The sequence below is a fragment of the Balaenoptera borealis genome (assembly GCF_965194805.1).
Source record: "Balaenoptera borealis genome assembly, chromosome: 8".
NCBI classification, from domain to species: Eukaryota; Metazoa; Chordata; class Mammalia; order Artiodactyla; family Balaenopteridae; genus Balaenoptera; species Balaenoptera borealis.
In genome coordinates this window covers 85,390,443-85,405,268 of record NC_138865.1, presented here as the reverse complement: position 1 = coordinate 85,405,268, position 14,826 = coordinate 85,390,443, and the positions used below count along the sequence as shown (strand labels likewise).

The 14,826-nt window shown below is 47.6% G+C and overlaps 1 protein-coding gene across 1 annotated transcript; it reads left to right on the top strand.

Moving 5' to 3' along the window:
* On the top strand, nucleotides 1-13,782 carry VCP (valosin containing protein). Its single transcript, XM_082401414.1, has 17 exons — nucleotides 1-315; nucleotides 3,518-3,629; nucleotides 3,815-3,987; nucleotides 5,086-5,228; nucleotides 5,798-5,928; nucleotides 6,662-6,793; nucleotides 7,738-7,840; nucleotides 8,494-8,627; nucleotides 8,706-8,841; nucleotides 9,200-9,312; nucleotides 9,720-9,884; nucleotides 9,974-10,096; nucleotides 10,357-10,569; nucleotides 10,767-11,075; nucleotides 11,355-11,510; nucleotides 12,815-12,969; nucleotides 13,120-13,782. The coding sequence occupies exons 1-17, from the start codon at nucleotides 299-301 to the stop codon at nucleotides 13,223-13,225; spliced, it is 2,421 nt and encodes an 806-aa protein (XP_082257540.1). The 5' UTR covers nucleotides 1-298; the 3' UTR covers nucleotides 13,226-13,782.
* Nucleotides 13,783-14,826: the final 1,044 nt, after the last annotated feature.

Below are 14,826 nucleotides of genomic sequence, written 5' to 3'. Positions count from 1 at the left end.
GAGAGCACCTCTCCTTCCGATGATTCGGCTCTTCTCGGCTCAGTCTTAGCGAAGCGTCTGCAGCCGTCGTTTGGGTCGTCGCTGCCGCTGCCCCCTCGCGGATCAGGCGTCAGCGTCTCCCGCCCGCCCACCGCCCCGGTGCCGCTGGGAGGAAGCGAGAGGGAGGCCGTCTGCGGGTTTGTCGCTCCGCTCGTCCCCCGCCCGGGAGACCCAAGCCCCGGCCCAGTCCGTCGCCTGCCACCTCTTGTAGCCGTTACCCACGGGCCGCCACAGCCGCCGGCCGGGAGAGGCGCGCGCCATGGCCTCCGGAGCTGAGTGAGTGTGTGCGTGCGCCCGTCCGCCCGCCGCGGGTGCGCGCAGCGGGAAGACCCGCTGCGCTGGGTAGGCCCGGCCGGGCCTGGCTGTGGGCGCGTCTAGGAGGTGGAGACAGGGAAGGAGGGAGAGGAGAGGAGAGGAAGGGGGCGAATGAGGAGCCGCGGACCCCTCTGGGCCCGGCTGCGCCCCCTAGGCGGGGCTTGCGTTGGGCCTGGGTCGGGGCCTGGGCCAGATCGTGCTGTGTCATGCAGGCCCGGGCCGGCATGACTGGCTTCTCCGGGCGGCCGTCCCGGCCTAGTGAGAGGTCTGCGGGCCCACACTGCTGGCGCGGCGCCCCGGGGGTTGGGGGCGCCCACCTGCGATCCGGTCTGCCACCCGCTCTAGGCCTTTGGTCCCCAGAGAGTGCAGGCCCCGCGGGCCCAACGCCCTAACTGCGCCCGGTGGGCGTGGACTTTGGGCCACGTGAAGGCCTTAGGAGCCCGGAGACCGAGGCGGAGGCCGGAGCAGGGGAAGGCCTGGCGAGCTCAGGGAAGCTCACGACGGCCACTTTTAGAGCCGGCTCGGCCTGGCTTGTGGTTGGCATCGTCTACGACCTGAGTGATGAGAAGCTGTTGGGGAGAGGCGGGCCCTGCCTTTCACATCTGGCCGCCTTCATACTTTAGGCATGTTGTTATTCATACGAGAAAGCTTTAGTCAGTTTTCCTTGATGTTGTGAAATGAGGTTCATTAGATTCTTGCTAAAATTCAAACTTCAGTTCGTATTTTGTGAGCCTTTCTAGATTTCAGCCTTTGAGGTGTGAGAGTTAGAGTTGTCTTAACTAGTCAAACACACACGTTCCTTTCCCTAAGCAGTTACGTTGAGAAATCCTGGGCCCTCTACTCAGGAAAGCATCAGATAAAACCTGGTCACCTCTACCTGTTTTAGAATTAAGAGCTTTAGATACTGGTGGGGGTGGGGCGGGGGGAAGACACCCTCATCCTATGGAAACCCTTCTATGCAAATCACCTTCCTGACTTGAGAGTTTAGTTTTTTTTGAGATGTGTTCCTTTTTCTCAAGTTTCTGAATTGAGATGAAGTATTACTCAGGTGCCTATTTAAAAGGACTGCTTAATAAAGAATTAAAGTAGTCTCTTAGTCTTTAGTTTCCAAGACTAAAAGTCCAAAATTCTTGGAACCTGGCATCATAGACAGTTTCTGATCTCTAGGTCATCTTGATGACTTACCTGAACTCTGTCCAAGTCCCCTGTGGCCCATTGGGGTTCTGGAAAGGGCCTGACTCATGCAGAAGACCAGTGGGATGTCCCCAAAGAGCCTCCGGGACTGCTCTTGGCCCATGATCAAACTGAATTTCCTCATTTAGAGATTACTTCCTTTGATCTCAGTAGATAGATGTGGAATTAAAGGTCCTTACTTTAAGGGAAGAGCATCCCACTCATCTCCAGTGCTGGGGTCAGGAATGGTAGGCAGATTGGAGGTTTTCCTAGGATGCAGCTTTGGGGTTAAAATACAAACTGATGACTAGAGGCATCTGACATTTTGTTTTTCTCTAGCCCTGGTCCTATACATCAAACGGGAAGATGGGCAGCCCTTGAAGGGTATTTTAATGCATAGGGGAGAGGGAGAATGGATGGATTTAAATTGCCCTCAACTCTCATATTGACCATACTTGCTTTCTAGGGTGTTGATAAGCATTGGAAGAGTATGCAGCATTGTGACCACCACTTTGGGGTTGGGGGAGGCAAGTTTAAACCTAAGGAAACTCCACTCTTGGAAACTAGTTTAAAGGGAGTGAATAAAGATGCAGCCTATGCGAGAGGGTCAGCAGAAAACTTACAACTTCTTTAGATGAATGGGATTTGTATTTCTTTTGAGTGTATCAGGGCCAAAAGATGTAAAAAATCCCGTAACTCCCTAGCTGGTATTCTAGAGCATAGGCATCTTTTTTCTTGCAAGTTGTGAAGGTATTTCCAGTAGGAATACTTTTTTGTCTTCTTTTGTTGACTGATAGATGCTTAGAACGATGTCTGATGTATTTTTTATGTATATGTATACACACACACACGTGAATTTGTTGAGTGAAGAAATAATCCATGGAAAAGGTTCCTTTTTATTTATTTCTTGGCTTCTTCCATTGTCTGGCCCTCTTATTTTGGTTAATGCTCATGTTCTCCTGAGCCTTACTAAGAGGAGGTAGCCCTCTTCAGAGGGAGAGCCCACTGAGTCTAGTTAGTGAAGGCTGGAGATGAGCTAAGTGAGAAATTGGTGTCGGATGAATGATCTTAGCTTCTAGGAAATGATAGAAACTATTTAGATAGTTTAAACTCAGTTCAGACTCAGGCAACCTTGATTTGGGTGAGAGGGATTTGGTTTTGCCCCATGTCTCAACATTTCTTGGTTTTAACTTTTTGAACCAACCCTATGGAGTTGTGTGTCTTTGCAGAGGTTTCTGAGATTCCTTTTGAGCTTGAGCCTCTTTCTGATGAAGGTTCCAGATCTGTTAGTGTTTTGTGTGTGTGTTTTTTGTTTGTTTGTTTTTTCCAAATATGATCGTCTTTATGCTTTGCATTCCTGTGGTACACAGGATGCTCTGGCGTTCAGCAGGTTTAGCCAGTAAGAAGGGTAATTCTAATGATTCTTCATTGTTCCCAGGCTTGCTCTGTGGGGCTTGGGGCCTCCCTGAGCCCTATGGGAGATTGTCTTGCTTGCTTCCTTCTGCAAGAAGGTTAGCAAGGAAAGAGCTTGTGATATGTTCTGCAGTGCTAATCATACTGACCGTTGATACCATATGCCAGGCATTGTGTTGAACTTGTATTCATTATCTTGCTTAAGACAGTAATCCCCTGAGATGGGTGCTACTATAGTCCGCATTTTACAGAAGAGGACATCAACCTCCAGAGAGGTTAAATAACATGCCCAAGATCACAGTTAAGTGGCAGGGTTGGGATTCAGACCCAACAGGTCTGACTACAGAGCCCCTTCTCTTAATCACTCTTCTACACTGTCTGAGACTATTTTCATTTCTCTAAATACTGCTCAGTCTCCACTTTTATTTTGTTTTCTTAGTTTCCTGACCCTGGGGCAAGATCACCTGGGGCCTTACAGCTAGGATACCAGTACTCAGAATACCAAGAGTTGCTGGTAGAGACTGGTGGGGCTCTTGCTGGAATATGTTTTGGAACTGACTTCATTTTCTCTTTCTAGTTCAAAAGGTGATGATTTATCAACAGCCATTCTTAAACAGAAGAACCGCCCCAATCGGTTAATTGTTGATGAAGCCATCAATGAGGACAACAGTGTGGTATCCTTGTCCCAGGTAAGTTGGGTCCACAGTCCAATCTTTGCTTATTGCACTTAACCTGAGGGCTTTTCCCAGGTTTCTTCTCTCATTTTTCTTGCAGTGACCACAGATAGAGTGGGGTTTACTGGGAATCCCAACCTCCAGGGCTGCTGCTTACCCCCTGACCCAGTGACCCAAAGGCCTTAACCTTCTTTCCTCAGCCCAAGATGGATGAGCTGCAGTTGTTCCGAGGTGACACAGTGTTGCTGAAAGGAAAGAAGAGGCGGGAAGCTGTATGCATTGTGCTTTCTGATGACACATGTTCTGATGAGAAGATTCGAATGAATAGAGTTGTTCGGAATAACCTTCGCGTACACCTGGGGGATGTCATCAGGTGTGTGTGGGGTTCTTGGCCCCTCAGGGATGGGAGGCCAGAGACAGCCTGCATTACAGGCAGTACCCCCACCAAGGCCTTGGCAGCTGCAGATATTGGGAGCTTGCAGGCCATGGGAAGACTTATGTTTCTAGGTTGTGTTTAGGTTTTGGTTCTGCCTCTGGGACTTCAAAACCTGCCTTTGCATGACCCTTGGGACAAGTTGGCATTTCTGTGACTTTCTTGGTACCTTTATATTTTTCTACCAGAGGTATAACTTATCACACCTTAGACCCTGGTTTAGGATGCCATTTGAGTGTTTGTATCTGCCAAGTAACCTTACAGCTGGGTTGCATTAATGGCTTTTGTTGGGGCTGGAATGAGATGGGAGTATGGGCATGGAAGGTGGACTCGTAGCAGGTTTGTGTAAAGATCCAAGTTAATCTAGGAGAGAGGCATAGTTTGAGCCAGACCTAGGATAGCGCCAGTCTGAGTGATTTTAGACTTAACTTTAGGCAAGAGGCTTCCCCATCTTGGAGTCATCTCTAGCCACTGCTACCCAACCATCTGTCACTTGGCCAGGAGCATCTCAGGCTTCTGATTCTTTTCCATGGATTATAGGTTTCATGTAGCCTCTTTCCTGGAGGTGCTTAGTCACTTTCTCAAGGTGCTCTGACCACCTGACTGAGATTATTTTTTCACTTCTATTTCTCTGACCCTGACACTTGTCAGACTAAGGTCTCCCTTTGTAACATTGGGTTACCAATACTGACCAGAATGGGTCATCCTTGGATATCTCTCACTGAAGACCTTCCCTCTTGTGTCTTTGTGAGGCTTCCAAATGTGTGGGTCTTCCTTTTGGCTCATTGATTGGGAGTGGGCCACCCCAGCATCTTCTTCTAGAGGCTCCCCCTACTACCCCACCCTGCGTGTGACCTGTTCTGCTTGGCTGTTTCTTTGCCCTCACTCCCACCCTACCCTCCTGCCTCTCTTCACCTAAAGCCATCCCTGCCTTTTCTCTTTCGCTTGCCATCGGCTCTCTATGCCAGGCCCTTTTGGACACCCAGTGCTTGGGGCTGCAGTGTGGTTGGTAACGTGGAGTCTGCTTGTCATCCTCAGCATCCAGCCATGCCCTGATGTGAAGTACGGCAAACGTATCCATGTACTACCCATCGATGACACGGTGGAAGGCATCACTGGCAATCTCTTCGAGGTTTACCTTAAGCCGTACTTCCTGGAAGCTTATCGACCCATCCGGAAAGGTGAGAAATAATTCTAGGGACTGAACTTAAGGGTGATTGTTTGTAGGGATACCCAAGAGTAAACCTTGGGATATCTTTGTCTCATTCTCATATGTGTGTCTATACACACACATTCTGTACACATGCTCATGTGTACTCTCTCCTTCCCCCCTTCCTTCCACTCCCCCATTTCCCCATTCTCACTCCTTGCTCCAGTAGAGTAAGCTGTCTTCTCTTTTATCTCTGAAGGAAGAGGTGGGCCATTTTGGCTGTCCAAAGTGTACTTAATATTTAGCACAGTTTTACAATTGGTGGTTGTCGTGAAAGCCTGGGTTATCTATCCCCCAGAAATCAAAAACCTTATGGGCTTCTTTCTGACACCTCAGGTTTCGTTCACTGTCTTGAGTGGCAGAGGGACTCTTCACAGTTTACTTTCTCTTTTTGCCTGATGCTTAATAAGATGTGGATGGGAAGGAGAAAGGGCAATATCTCGTGAACTTGGTATTCTAGATCCCAGGTTCTGATGAGGAATTCTCACTTGGTCTGGTAATAGATACCTCTAACTGCTCTTGTGCTGATTGCTCTCACAGGAGACATTTTCCTTGTCCGGGGTGGAATGCGTGCCGTAGAGTTCAAAGTAGTGGAGACAGATCCCAGTCCTTACTGTATTGTTGCTCCAGACACAGTGATTCACTGTGAAGGGGAGCCTATCAAACGAGAGGTGAGTTCTCTCCCTGATCCCGGTACCCTACTTTGTGATTACTTAGTGGGACAGTTGTGTGGTAGTTGCAAAGAATTTCCAGACTTGATAGCTAAGCTTCTTGCCAGAGGTGGAAAACCTAGCTATTCATTTCTGGGCCTAGGTGTTTCTTGGAAGTATCTGATACCAATAATTTTTAAAACCTAGATTGAACCTAAAAGGTCTAAGTGGTTGGAATAATTTTTGAAGAAGTGGTGCTGATACTGGCATCTAGACCCCTGTGCATTTCCCACAGTTTCTAGCTTCAGGTCTTAGGGGAGCTCATCCCAGTAAGACTAAGGACAGTGTGATAGGGAAAGGCTGTGCTAGAAATCTTTGCCTTGGCATAAATAAATAATTAAGTAAGTAAATAAGTAAGTAAATAATTGAAATAAAACAAAAACAAAAATTGGGAATTCCCTGGCGGTCCAGTGGTTAGAACTCTGCACTCTCACTGCTGAGGGTGCAGGTTCGATCCCTGGTCGGGGAACTTAAGATCCCACAAGCTGCACGACACGGCCAAATAAATAAAATTAAAAACAAAACAAAAGAAATCTTTTTCTTGGGATTTTTAGAGTTGTTTTTTGAGGCATGATCCCTTTAGAGGAGAATCTTCTCATACAGCAGATTTCTCTACATCAGATTTGGAGAAACTCAACTTTTGCTGATAGTAGTATTCCTGCCTTCTTCTTTTCTTTGTCTCTTCCATATTCAGGATGAGGAAGAGTCTTTGAATGAAGTGGGCTATGATGACATTGGTGGCTGCAGGAAGCAGCTAGCTCAGATAAAGGAGATGGTGGAGCTGCCCCTGAGACATCCTGCTCTCTTTAAGGCAATTGGTGTGAAGGTGAGCATCCTGGGCTCTGTGGGATATAGTCTAGGGTGGTGATTAACAGCTACTTGCTGTCTAATCCTAGGACATCTTCATACGTGTGTTTCATCATTGCCTTGGATTAGAGAGGAAGTACTGTATTTGAGTTTACAGAGGGCTCTAAATTCATTCACGCTACTAATGGTCTAGAACAGAGTGGGCCAGTTAAGTTCTCTGTTGCTTTTTTTTTTTTTTCCTTAATTACAACCCTTCAAAAGGTAAAAACCATTTTCATCTAATGGACCCTGTAAATAAAATCTCACCATAGTTTGCCAACCTGTCTAGAACAGTGCTGCCCAGTAGAAGTAGAAGTTAAGGAAATTTGAGAACTGCTTATCTCCAAAATATTTGAGAACTGCTGGTCTGAAATGTAACATCCCAATCATTCCCGTATCATGGGACACCCTGAAGATGAAAGACAACCTCAAAGAGGAATACTTGTGGTAGTTGGTAAGGGAAGGCATTCCAACATGATAATAAATCCTGGAGGGTTGGGATTACTGGAGTGAGTGAGCCTCTGGCCAACACTCTTAAATGTCTAAGCTAGTCCTTGGTTCTTGTCTGTCTAAATTCAGGCCCTTGGCCTAATGGCCTCTTGCTTTTCCTAGTCCCAGGATCTTCAGACTCAGTCACACTAAGAGTCTCTTAGTGTGGTTTCTCTGCTCTTTGTCTCCTATGCATTCATAAGTATTGTCAGCTTTCTAGCAGTATTTTCTCTGCTGGTAAGAGGAGTGAGTATGGTCTGAAGTAAACTGTCTTCCTAGCAGCTGCTGCTTGAGGGCTCACTCTTACTGGTGTCAGAGTTGAGCTCTGATTCTCACCCTCTCTAGATGGAGCCCTTGTCAAGCCATTTTAGGGTGGCTGGGGTTGGGAGAAGGCAGGAGTCTGAACCTAATCACACCTTCTGTACTGGTCCTCAGCCTCCTCGGGGAATCCTGCTCTATGGACCTCCGGGGACTGGAAAGACCCTGATTGCTCGAGCTGTGGCGAATGAGACTGGCGCCTTCTTCTTTTTGATCAATGGTAGGAGGCCTTGGTTCGCTTTTTGTTTGGCTGGACTCAACTCTGAGCTGAGCATGACCCAGTCTCATGAGCTGGAGGACTCATGGACATGTTCCTTTGTATACCTATCCTCGTGTATACTTTAGTATTTTTATTCTAAAGTACATTGCAGACAGATAAGCAACAAGGGGATGGTATTCTACTCTGGTGCCGCCTGATCTGTCCCCAACTTGAGAAAGATTGTGGACAGGCTGAAGACATTTAAGAGGAGTAAGTTAGAATGAGAACTCAAAATGTCTATGCTTACTTATTTGAGAGGGTTTGGGGGAAGACTGGCTGAGATTAGCTATCTCTTTGAGAATGATATTTAGCTGGTAGAGGTCCAGCTGGTGTGCTGCTGCTGCTCTGGCCAGAGGTCCCATAGCATCTGCTGTGATCATTTTGTACGTCCAGCTCAACTGTTAGATAAGTGTATTGAGCTCCTTGACTTTTTATCCTGGCTTGGTGGCTACCCTGGGATAATGGTTGGTAGGGGCTGTGAGAAAGTAAGTAGAGGTTATTACCACATTCTCACCTAGGACCTGTCTCTGGACTGGGCAAACAAGATAGCTGATTTCTTTTGAGATTGAGAAAGGATATAGTTTTGTCATTGTATCCATTCTATATGCTTTCAGGTCCTGAGATCATGAGCAAGTTGGCTGGTGAGTCTGAGAGCAACCTTCGTAAAGCCTTTGAAGAGGCTGAGAAGAATGCTCCTGCTATTATTTTCATTGATGAGTTGGATGCCATTGCTCCCAAAAGAGAGAAAGTATGAACTTACCCGAGGGGATAGTGGGGTGTTGAAAGGTCCTGACTTCACTTCTGACCAGACATTCTGTCCTGACAGACCCATGGGGAGGTGGAGCGGCGTATTGTATCACAGTTGTTGACCCTCATGGATGGCCTAAAGCAGAGAGCCCATGTCATTGTTATGGCAGCAACCAATAGACCCAACAGCATTGACCCAGCCCTACGACGATTTGGTAAGGACCCCAAATTTCTTTTTTTGCTGTCCTTGCTCTTGGGGAGATTGTGGCTCTATTGGCCTTAATCCCATTGATCCCACATCTGTCCTTCATCTAAGTCACCTAATCCTGAGGATTTCTTGAAGCTCTTTGCAGTGTTAGGGCCCAGGGTTCCTTTCCCATATTCCATGTCATGTTTAGGGTGATTACCCATCCTGGTTTGCCTGAGGCCGAGGGATTTCCCAGGATATGGGGCTTTCAGTGCTAACTCCAGGACATTCCTGGGCAAACTGGGATGGTTGGTCGCCTTAGGCCTGCCCTTTCTTCCCTCTGCACCAGAAATGATTCCTGTCTATGTTTATGCACTGTCTCACAGGTCGCTTTGACAGGGAGGTAGATATTGGAATCCCTGATGCTACAGGACGCTTGGAAATTCTTCAGATCCACACCAAGAACATGAAGCTGGCAGATGATGTGGACCTTGAACAGGTGGAGTGGTGATGAGGGCTGGCCAGAAGTTAGGATATCTGTTTCCAGGCAGTTGAAGGGAACTGACTAGGGACATAAGCTTCAGATGTGAGGCAATTGATTTTGATTCTTGTGCAGGGGAAGGGAAGTGATCTCAGATTGAATCCAGAAAACTAGGGTTGGCATGTTTCTCGGTTGACAGTGAATTAGAGTGAACCAGAATTTGGGGGCAGCTTTATTTCCAGGCCCCAAGTCCAGACTTGAATACTTAAAACCCAGCCGATGAAAGGGCCACTAGTATGTGTTCAGGGAAATGGAAGGACCCAGAGATAGAAGTCAGGGGAAGGGGCCAGGATTCTGTTGTCTCTGAGCTTCCTAAGGCAGCTAGGTCTCAGAGACAGCGTAGTAAGTAGATCTTCTCTCTGCAGGTAGCCAATGAAACTCATGGGCATGTGGGCGCTGACTTAGCAGCCCTGTGCTCGGAGGCTGCTCTGCAAGCCATCCGCAAGAAGATGGACCTCATTGACCTAGAGGACGAGACCATCGATGCTGAGGTCATGAACTCCCTGGCAGTTACTATGGATGACTTCCGAGTAAGGGCCTCTCCCATATCTCAGATACACACACATGCACTTTGATCTCCCCTGGCAAGTCTCATCCCCAGTTTTTCTTCCCTTTATAGTGGGCCCTGAGCCAGAGCAACCCATCAGCACTGCGGGAAACTGTGGTAGAGGTACCACAGGTGACCTGGGAGGACATTGGGGGCCTGGAGGATGTCAAACGTGAGCTTCAGGAGCTGGTCCAGGTAGGGTGCTTGGTCCAGGGTGAGTCACTGCCTCAGTACATTGTAATTGAGCTGGGTGATATTGGGGTGTTGTCACATTCATTGTGGAAATTGTGAGTATAATTCAGGAACCTGCTATTCTCTGGTTGGAGGCACTAAGGAGCCTGCTTTTAGGGAACCTGGGTCTTCACCATGGGATGGTGTGGGAGGATGCTTCTGTTTGGTTAGGTTTCTTTCAAACTCTGGAGGTATCCCTGAACCCTCTTTGCTTTTCCTCCTAGTATCCCGTGGAGCACCCAGACAAATTCCTCAAGTTTGGTATGACACCTTCCAAGGGAGTACTGTTCTATGGACCTCCTGGTTGTGGGAAAACCTTGCTGGCCAAAGCCATTGCTAATGAGTGCCAGGCCAACTTCATCTCCATCAAGGGTCCTGAGCTGCTCACCATGTGGTTTGGGGAGTCTGAGGCCAACGTCAGGGAAATCTTTGACAAGGTGAGCTATAGGTGGCTGGGCTATCAATTCACTTGCCTGGGGACAAGTTAAGGGTGGAGGCTGTTCTTTGGGAGAGTTAAAACCATCTCATTCTGGCAGCTCAGCTAGGGCAGTGAAGGTCACTTTATTTTCCGTTCCTTCTCAGATCTGAGAGATCCGATTGTGCTAATGCTTGAGTCCATCTGTCCCTCACACAGGCCCGCCAAGCTGCCCCCTGTGTACTGTTCTTTGATGAGCTGGATTCGATTGCCAAGGCCCGTGGTGGCAACATTGGAGATGGTGGTGGGGCTGCTGACCGAGTCATCAACCAGATCCTGACAGAAATGGATGGCATGTCCACAAAAAAAAATGTGTTTATCATTGGCGCTACCAACCGGCCTGACATCATTGATCCTGCCATTCTGCGACCTGGCCGCCTTGATCAGCTCATCTACATCCCACTTCCTGATGAGAAGTCCCGTGTTGCCATTCTCAAGGCCAACCTGCGCAAGTCCCCAGTTGCCAAGGCAGGTGCAAGGTCTTGGGGTCATGGGGACTTCTGTGAATCTGCAGGCTGTGTGGAGTGGTGTTTGGTTCCTGGACAAGATTCCGTTGGGGATTCCTGGGTTATGGTTGAAAAGGGAATATGGAAGATTTGAGGGTATTAGGGTAATCTAGAATAAGGAATAAAAGAGGGTGGCAGAAGATGGGACAAACTGGAATTGGGAGTGCTTGGATGGTCAAAGATCAATGTATCACAGGGAAGGAGAGACTAAATGCTAAGATAGATATGTTGCTTCTTTTAGGATGTAGATTTGGAGTTCCTGGCTAAGATGACTAATGGCTTCTCTGGAGCTGACTTGACAGAGATTTGCCAACGTGCTTGCAAGCTGGCCATCCGTGAATCGATCGAGAGTGAGATCAGGCGAGAACGGGAGAGGCAGACCAACCCGTCAGCCATGGTGAGTCTGGATCCTTTCCCCAGATGTGCCAGTTGTGGGGAGCCAGGGGACAGTCTCCACAATGCCCTAGAGTTAAGAGTATAAGGTTTTGGAAAGATCACCTGACTGAGATGTTTAGCAGGGCGTCAAAGAGAAAATGCTGAGCATATAACCCCTTCAATCAGGAATTATAAAGGCTGAGAAGAGATCAGCAGGGCTAAGAACCTAGGGTCTGTGGACCTATCCCTGGTGTTCCATGGACCCCTTGAATTAAATGCACAATTTGGTGGTGTGTGTGTGTAAGCTCAATAAAGATAGGGACTCTATATCATCTTGCTTGTTTCCCATTGTATCATGGCACAGTGTTAGAGACTGACTTCGCGAATAAATAAATAAATGGCTTTCTTTACCTTTTAGAGGGGGCCTGTGACGTCTCTCCTCCCTCTCATCAAAGCTTATAAACTACTGATACACTGATCCGAGGGCAGTCTCATAAATCATAGCAATTGAGTGGCTTCTCAGTAGAAGAGATAGGGTGTGAGCCTGGGCTGTGAAGAGAGAGTAGAATTTGGGTAAAGGAAATAAGTCACCCAAATAACCTGCTTGAGAAGTAGGATTGCAGGATCTGGGAAAACCTGGGTAGAATTGAAGAGATCATATGTTGCTGGAAGTGAGGCCAGTAGGTAAGGTGTAATCTAGATGTGATAAGCACTGAGAGCCATTGACATTTTCTTTTTAAAAGTTTAGGTTTTTGAGGTATAATTTACATATTGTAAAATTCGCCCTTTTTAGGTGTACTATTTCTGTGCTTTTTGACAAAATACATAAGTTCTATAACTACTACCACAGTTGAGGTAGACAAATTTCCATCATCCCCAGAAGTTCCCTTGTGCCACTTTTTAAATTTTTTAAAATTTTTTGGCTGTGGCTTGCAGCACGCGGAGTCTTAGTTCTCCAAGCAGGGGTCGAACCCCTGCAGTGGAAGCACGGAGTCTCAACCACTGGACCGCCAAGGGAGTCCCTCTCATACCACTTTAATCAGCTGCTTTTTCCCACCCTAAGCCCTTGGTAACCACTGATATGAATTCTGTCCCTACAGTTTTACCTTTTCCAGAATGCACTGACAGGTTTTTAAGCAGGGCAGTGACTCGGTTTTAGGAAGATTGGCCTGGCAACCTATTCAGGAGAGGCCCAACTTATTGGAGAGGCCCAATCCTCTAAGCCTCTGCCATAAGCTACTGCAGTAATGGGGTCAGGAAGGCCAGGGAAGGAATGCAGGCTGAGCCTTAACTAGCCCCGGTGGTCTGTGTTTACCTATCCTGCAGGAGGTAGAAGAGGATGATCCAGTGCCTGAGATCCGTCGAGATCACTTTGAGGAAGCCATGCGCTTTGCCCGCCGTTCTGTCAGTGATAATGACATCAGGAAGTATGAGATGTTTGCTCAGACCCTTCAACAGAGTCGGGGCTTTGGCAGCTTCAGGTAACTAGGTTTCAGTGGGCAGTGCTTAATTTGTCTTGGGGAACTCTACAACCAAGGTAGTTGGAGCCCTCAGGGGGTTAGAATGGGTAGTTGTGAAAATCCTACACAAGCCCTGCCCTAACCCTCTTTTTTGCCTCTGCTCTTGTGCAGATTCCCTTCAGGAAACCAAGGTGGAGCTGGCCCCAGTCAGGGCAGTGGCGCTGGCACAGGTGGCAGTGTGTACACGGAAGATAACGACGATGACCTGTATGGCTAAGTGGTGGTGGCCAGCGCGCAGTGAGCTGGCCTGGCTGGACCTTGTTCCCTGAGGGTGGGGGCGCTCGCCCAGGAGGGACCAGGGGTGCGCCCACGGCCTGCTCCGCTCCTCGGTCTGAGCAGTTCAGCCGCGTCAGATTCTGGACCGGGGCTTGCTGTTACAAAAAAATACAAAACAAAAGCGATAAAATAAAAGCGATTTTCCATTTGGGAGGCGGAGAGTGAATTACCATCAAGGAATTGGGCCTTGGGCCCATGCCGTTTCTGTTGTAGTTTGGGGCAGCGCAGGGGACCTCTGTGGGTGTGAACAAAGGCATTATCGCCATTCCCCACGGTAAAGCATCTGCACTTCACTCAATGCTGCCCAAGCCCTCCCTTCTTCCCCCTACCCAACCTGGGCAGGAGGGTGAAGGGCTACAGTTGCTGGGTGTTTATATAGAGAGTAGGTTGATTCTTATTTTACATGCTTTTGAGTTAATGTTGGAAAACTAATCACGAACAGTTTCTAAACCAAAATGACATGTTGTAAAAGGACAATAAACGTTGGGTCAAAATGGAGCCTGAGTCCTGGCCCCTGTGCCTGCTTCTTTTCCTGGGAAGGGCCTCGGGCTACTCCTCACTGCCAAGGCACTCTTCCAAATGTGAAATTGTAGAAGTAAGATTGCACCCTCTTCCCCTACTGATTAACATTGGTATACTGCTGCCTCGCCCAGTGTCTGCAGTATCACTGGATAGGACTGCAGTGGAGGAGGAGCAGCCTGATGGAGCTCCAGATGTGTTGAATGTGGGATCCTCTACCTGTATTTGATGTGGATGGTGAGATTAGGCCTGCAGAGTCCCCTTTTCCTGACCAAGGCTGGATTGGGGTGCCCTCCAAAAATCTTAAAGTTGTAGAAAGATACAGTCTCTGGAGATGGATGTTCTCTTGATGCATCTAAAAATTTCATATATTCATGTTCTGCTTGAGGATCACTTACAGTTATGTCCACCTTTATGTAATTTGTATTATGAAAACATAGCTTTTTTTCTAATATAAAATTCTAGTATTGGATGTGTTTCTTTCTAAACGAAACATCCTCCCCTGCTCCTCGTTTTTCAGATGATTACTTGCATAGTTTTGTCCAGGTATAGAGTATCCTCTTCGTTCAGCAAGTACTAACGTAATCACTTAGTGCTTCTGGGATCAGTACCTCGATGCCTTATCGAAGAAGGAGTGTGGTGCAGAGAAAATAATCCAGAGTCAAGTTAGTCATTCTAGCACTTACACCAGCCTCTGGTTTGATCTACATAGGTAGGTAAACTACAAGGACTCAAGATAGTTACACTGGCTGATTAAACTGGGGCATCTTGAACTCACGTGCTGTGAAATAGATATTCTTGCACTTTTGTGATTTGCATTGACTGTCCCTTGTGACACTTCCTCCACTGGATCCTGTCTTTGGTCCTCCTTTGGTTTTCCTACCATTTTAGGTATCCTGACGGCTTAGCTTTCAGTCTTCCTACTCTGAACATTGTCACTCTATCTCATCCCTGTGGCAACCTAACCTCAGTAAGACCAAAGACAAGGTCTTTTGTGGTAAAGACATTTGGTACCTCTGCATC

Excerpts from the sequence above, each read along its gene's own strand:
- VCP (XM_082401414.1), top strand. Across the intron at positions 10,570-10,766 it reads TCAGGGAAATCTTTGACAAG|GCCCGCCAAGCTGCCCCCTG; the intron begins GTGAGCTATAGG and ends TCCCTCACACAG. Across the intron at positions 11,511-12,814 it reads AGACCAACCCGTCAGCCATG|GAGGTAGAAGAGGATGATCC; the intron begins GTGAGTCTGGAT and ends CCTATCCTGCAG.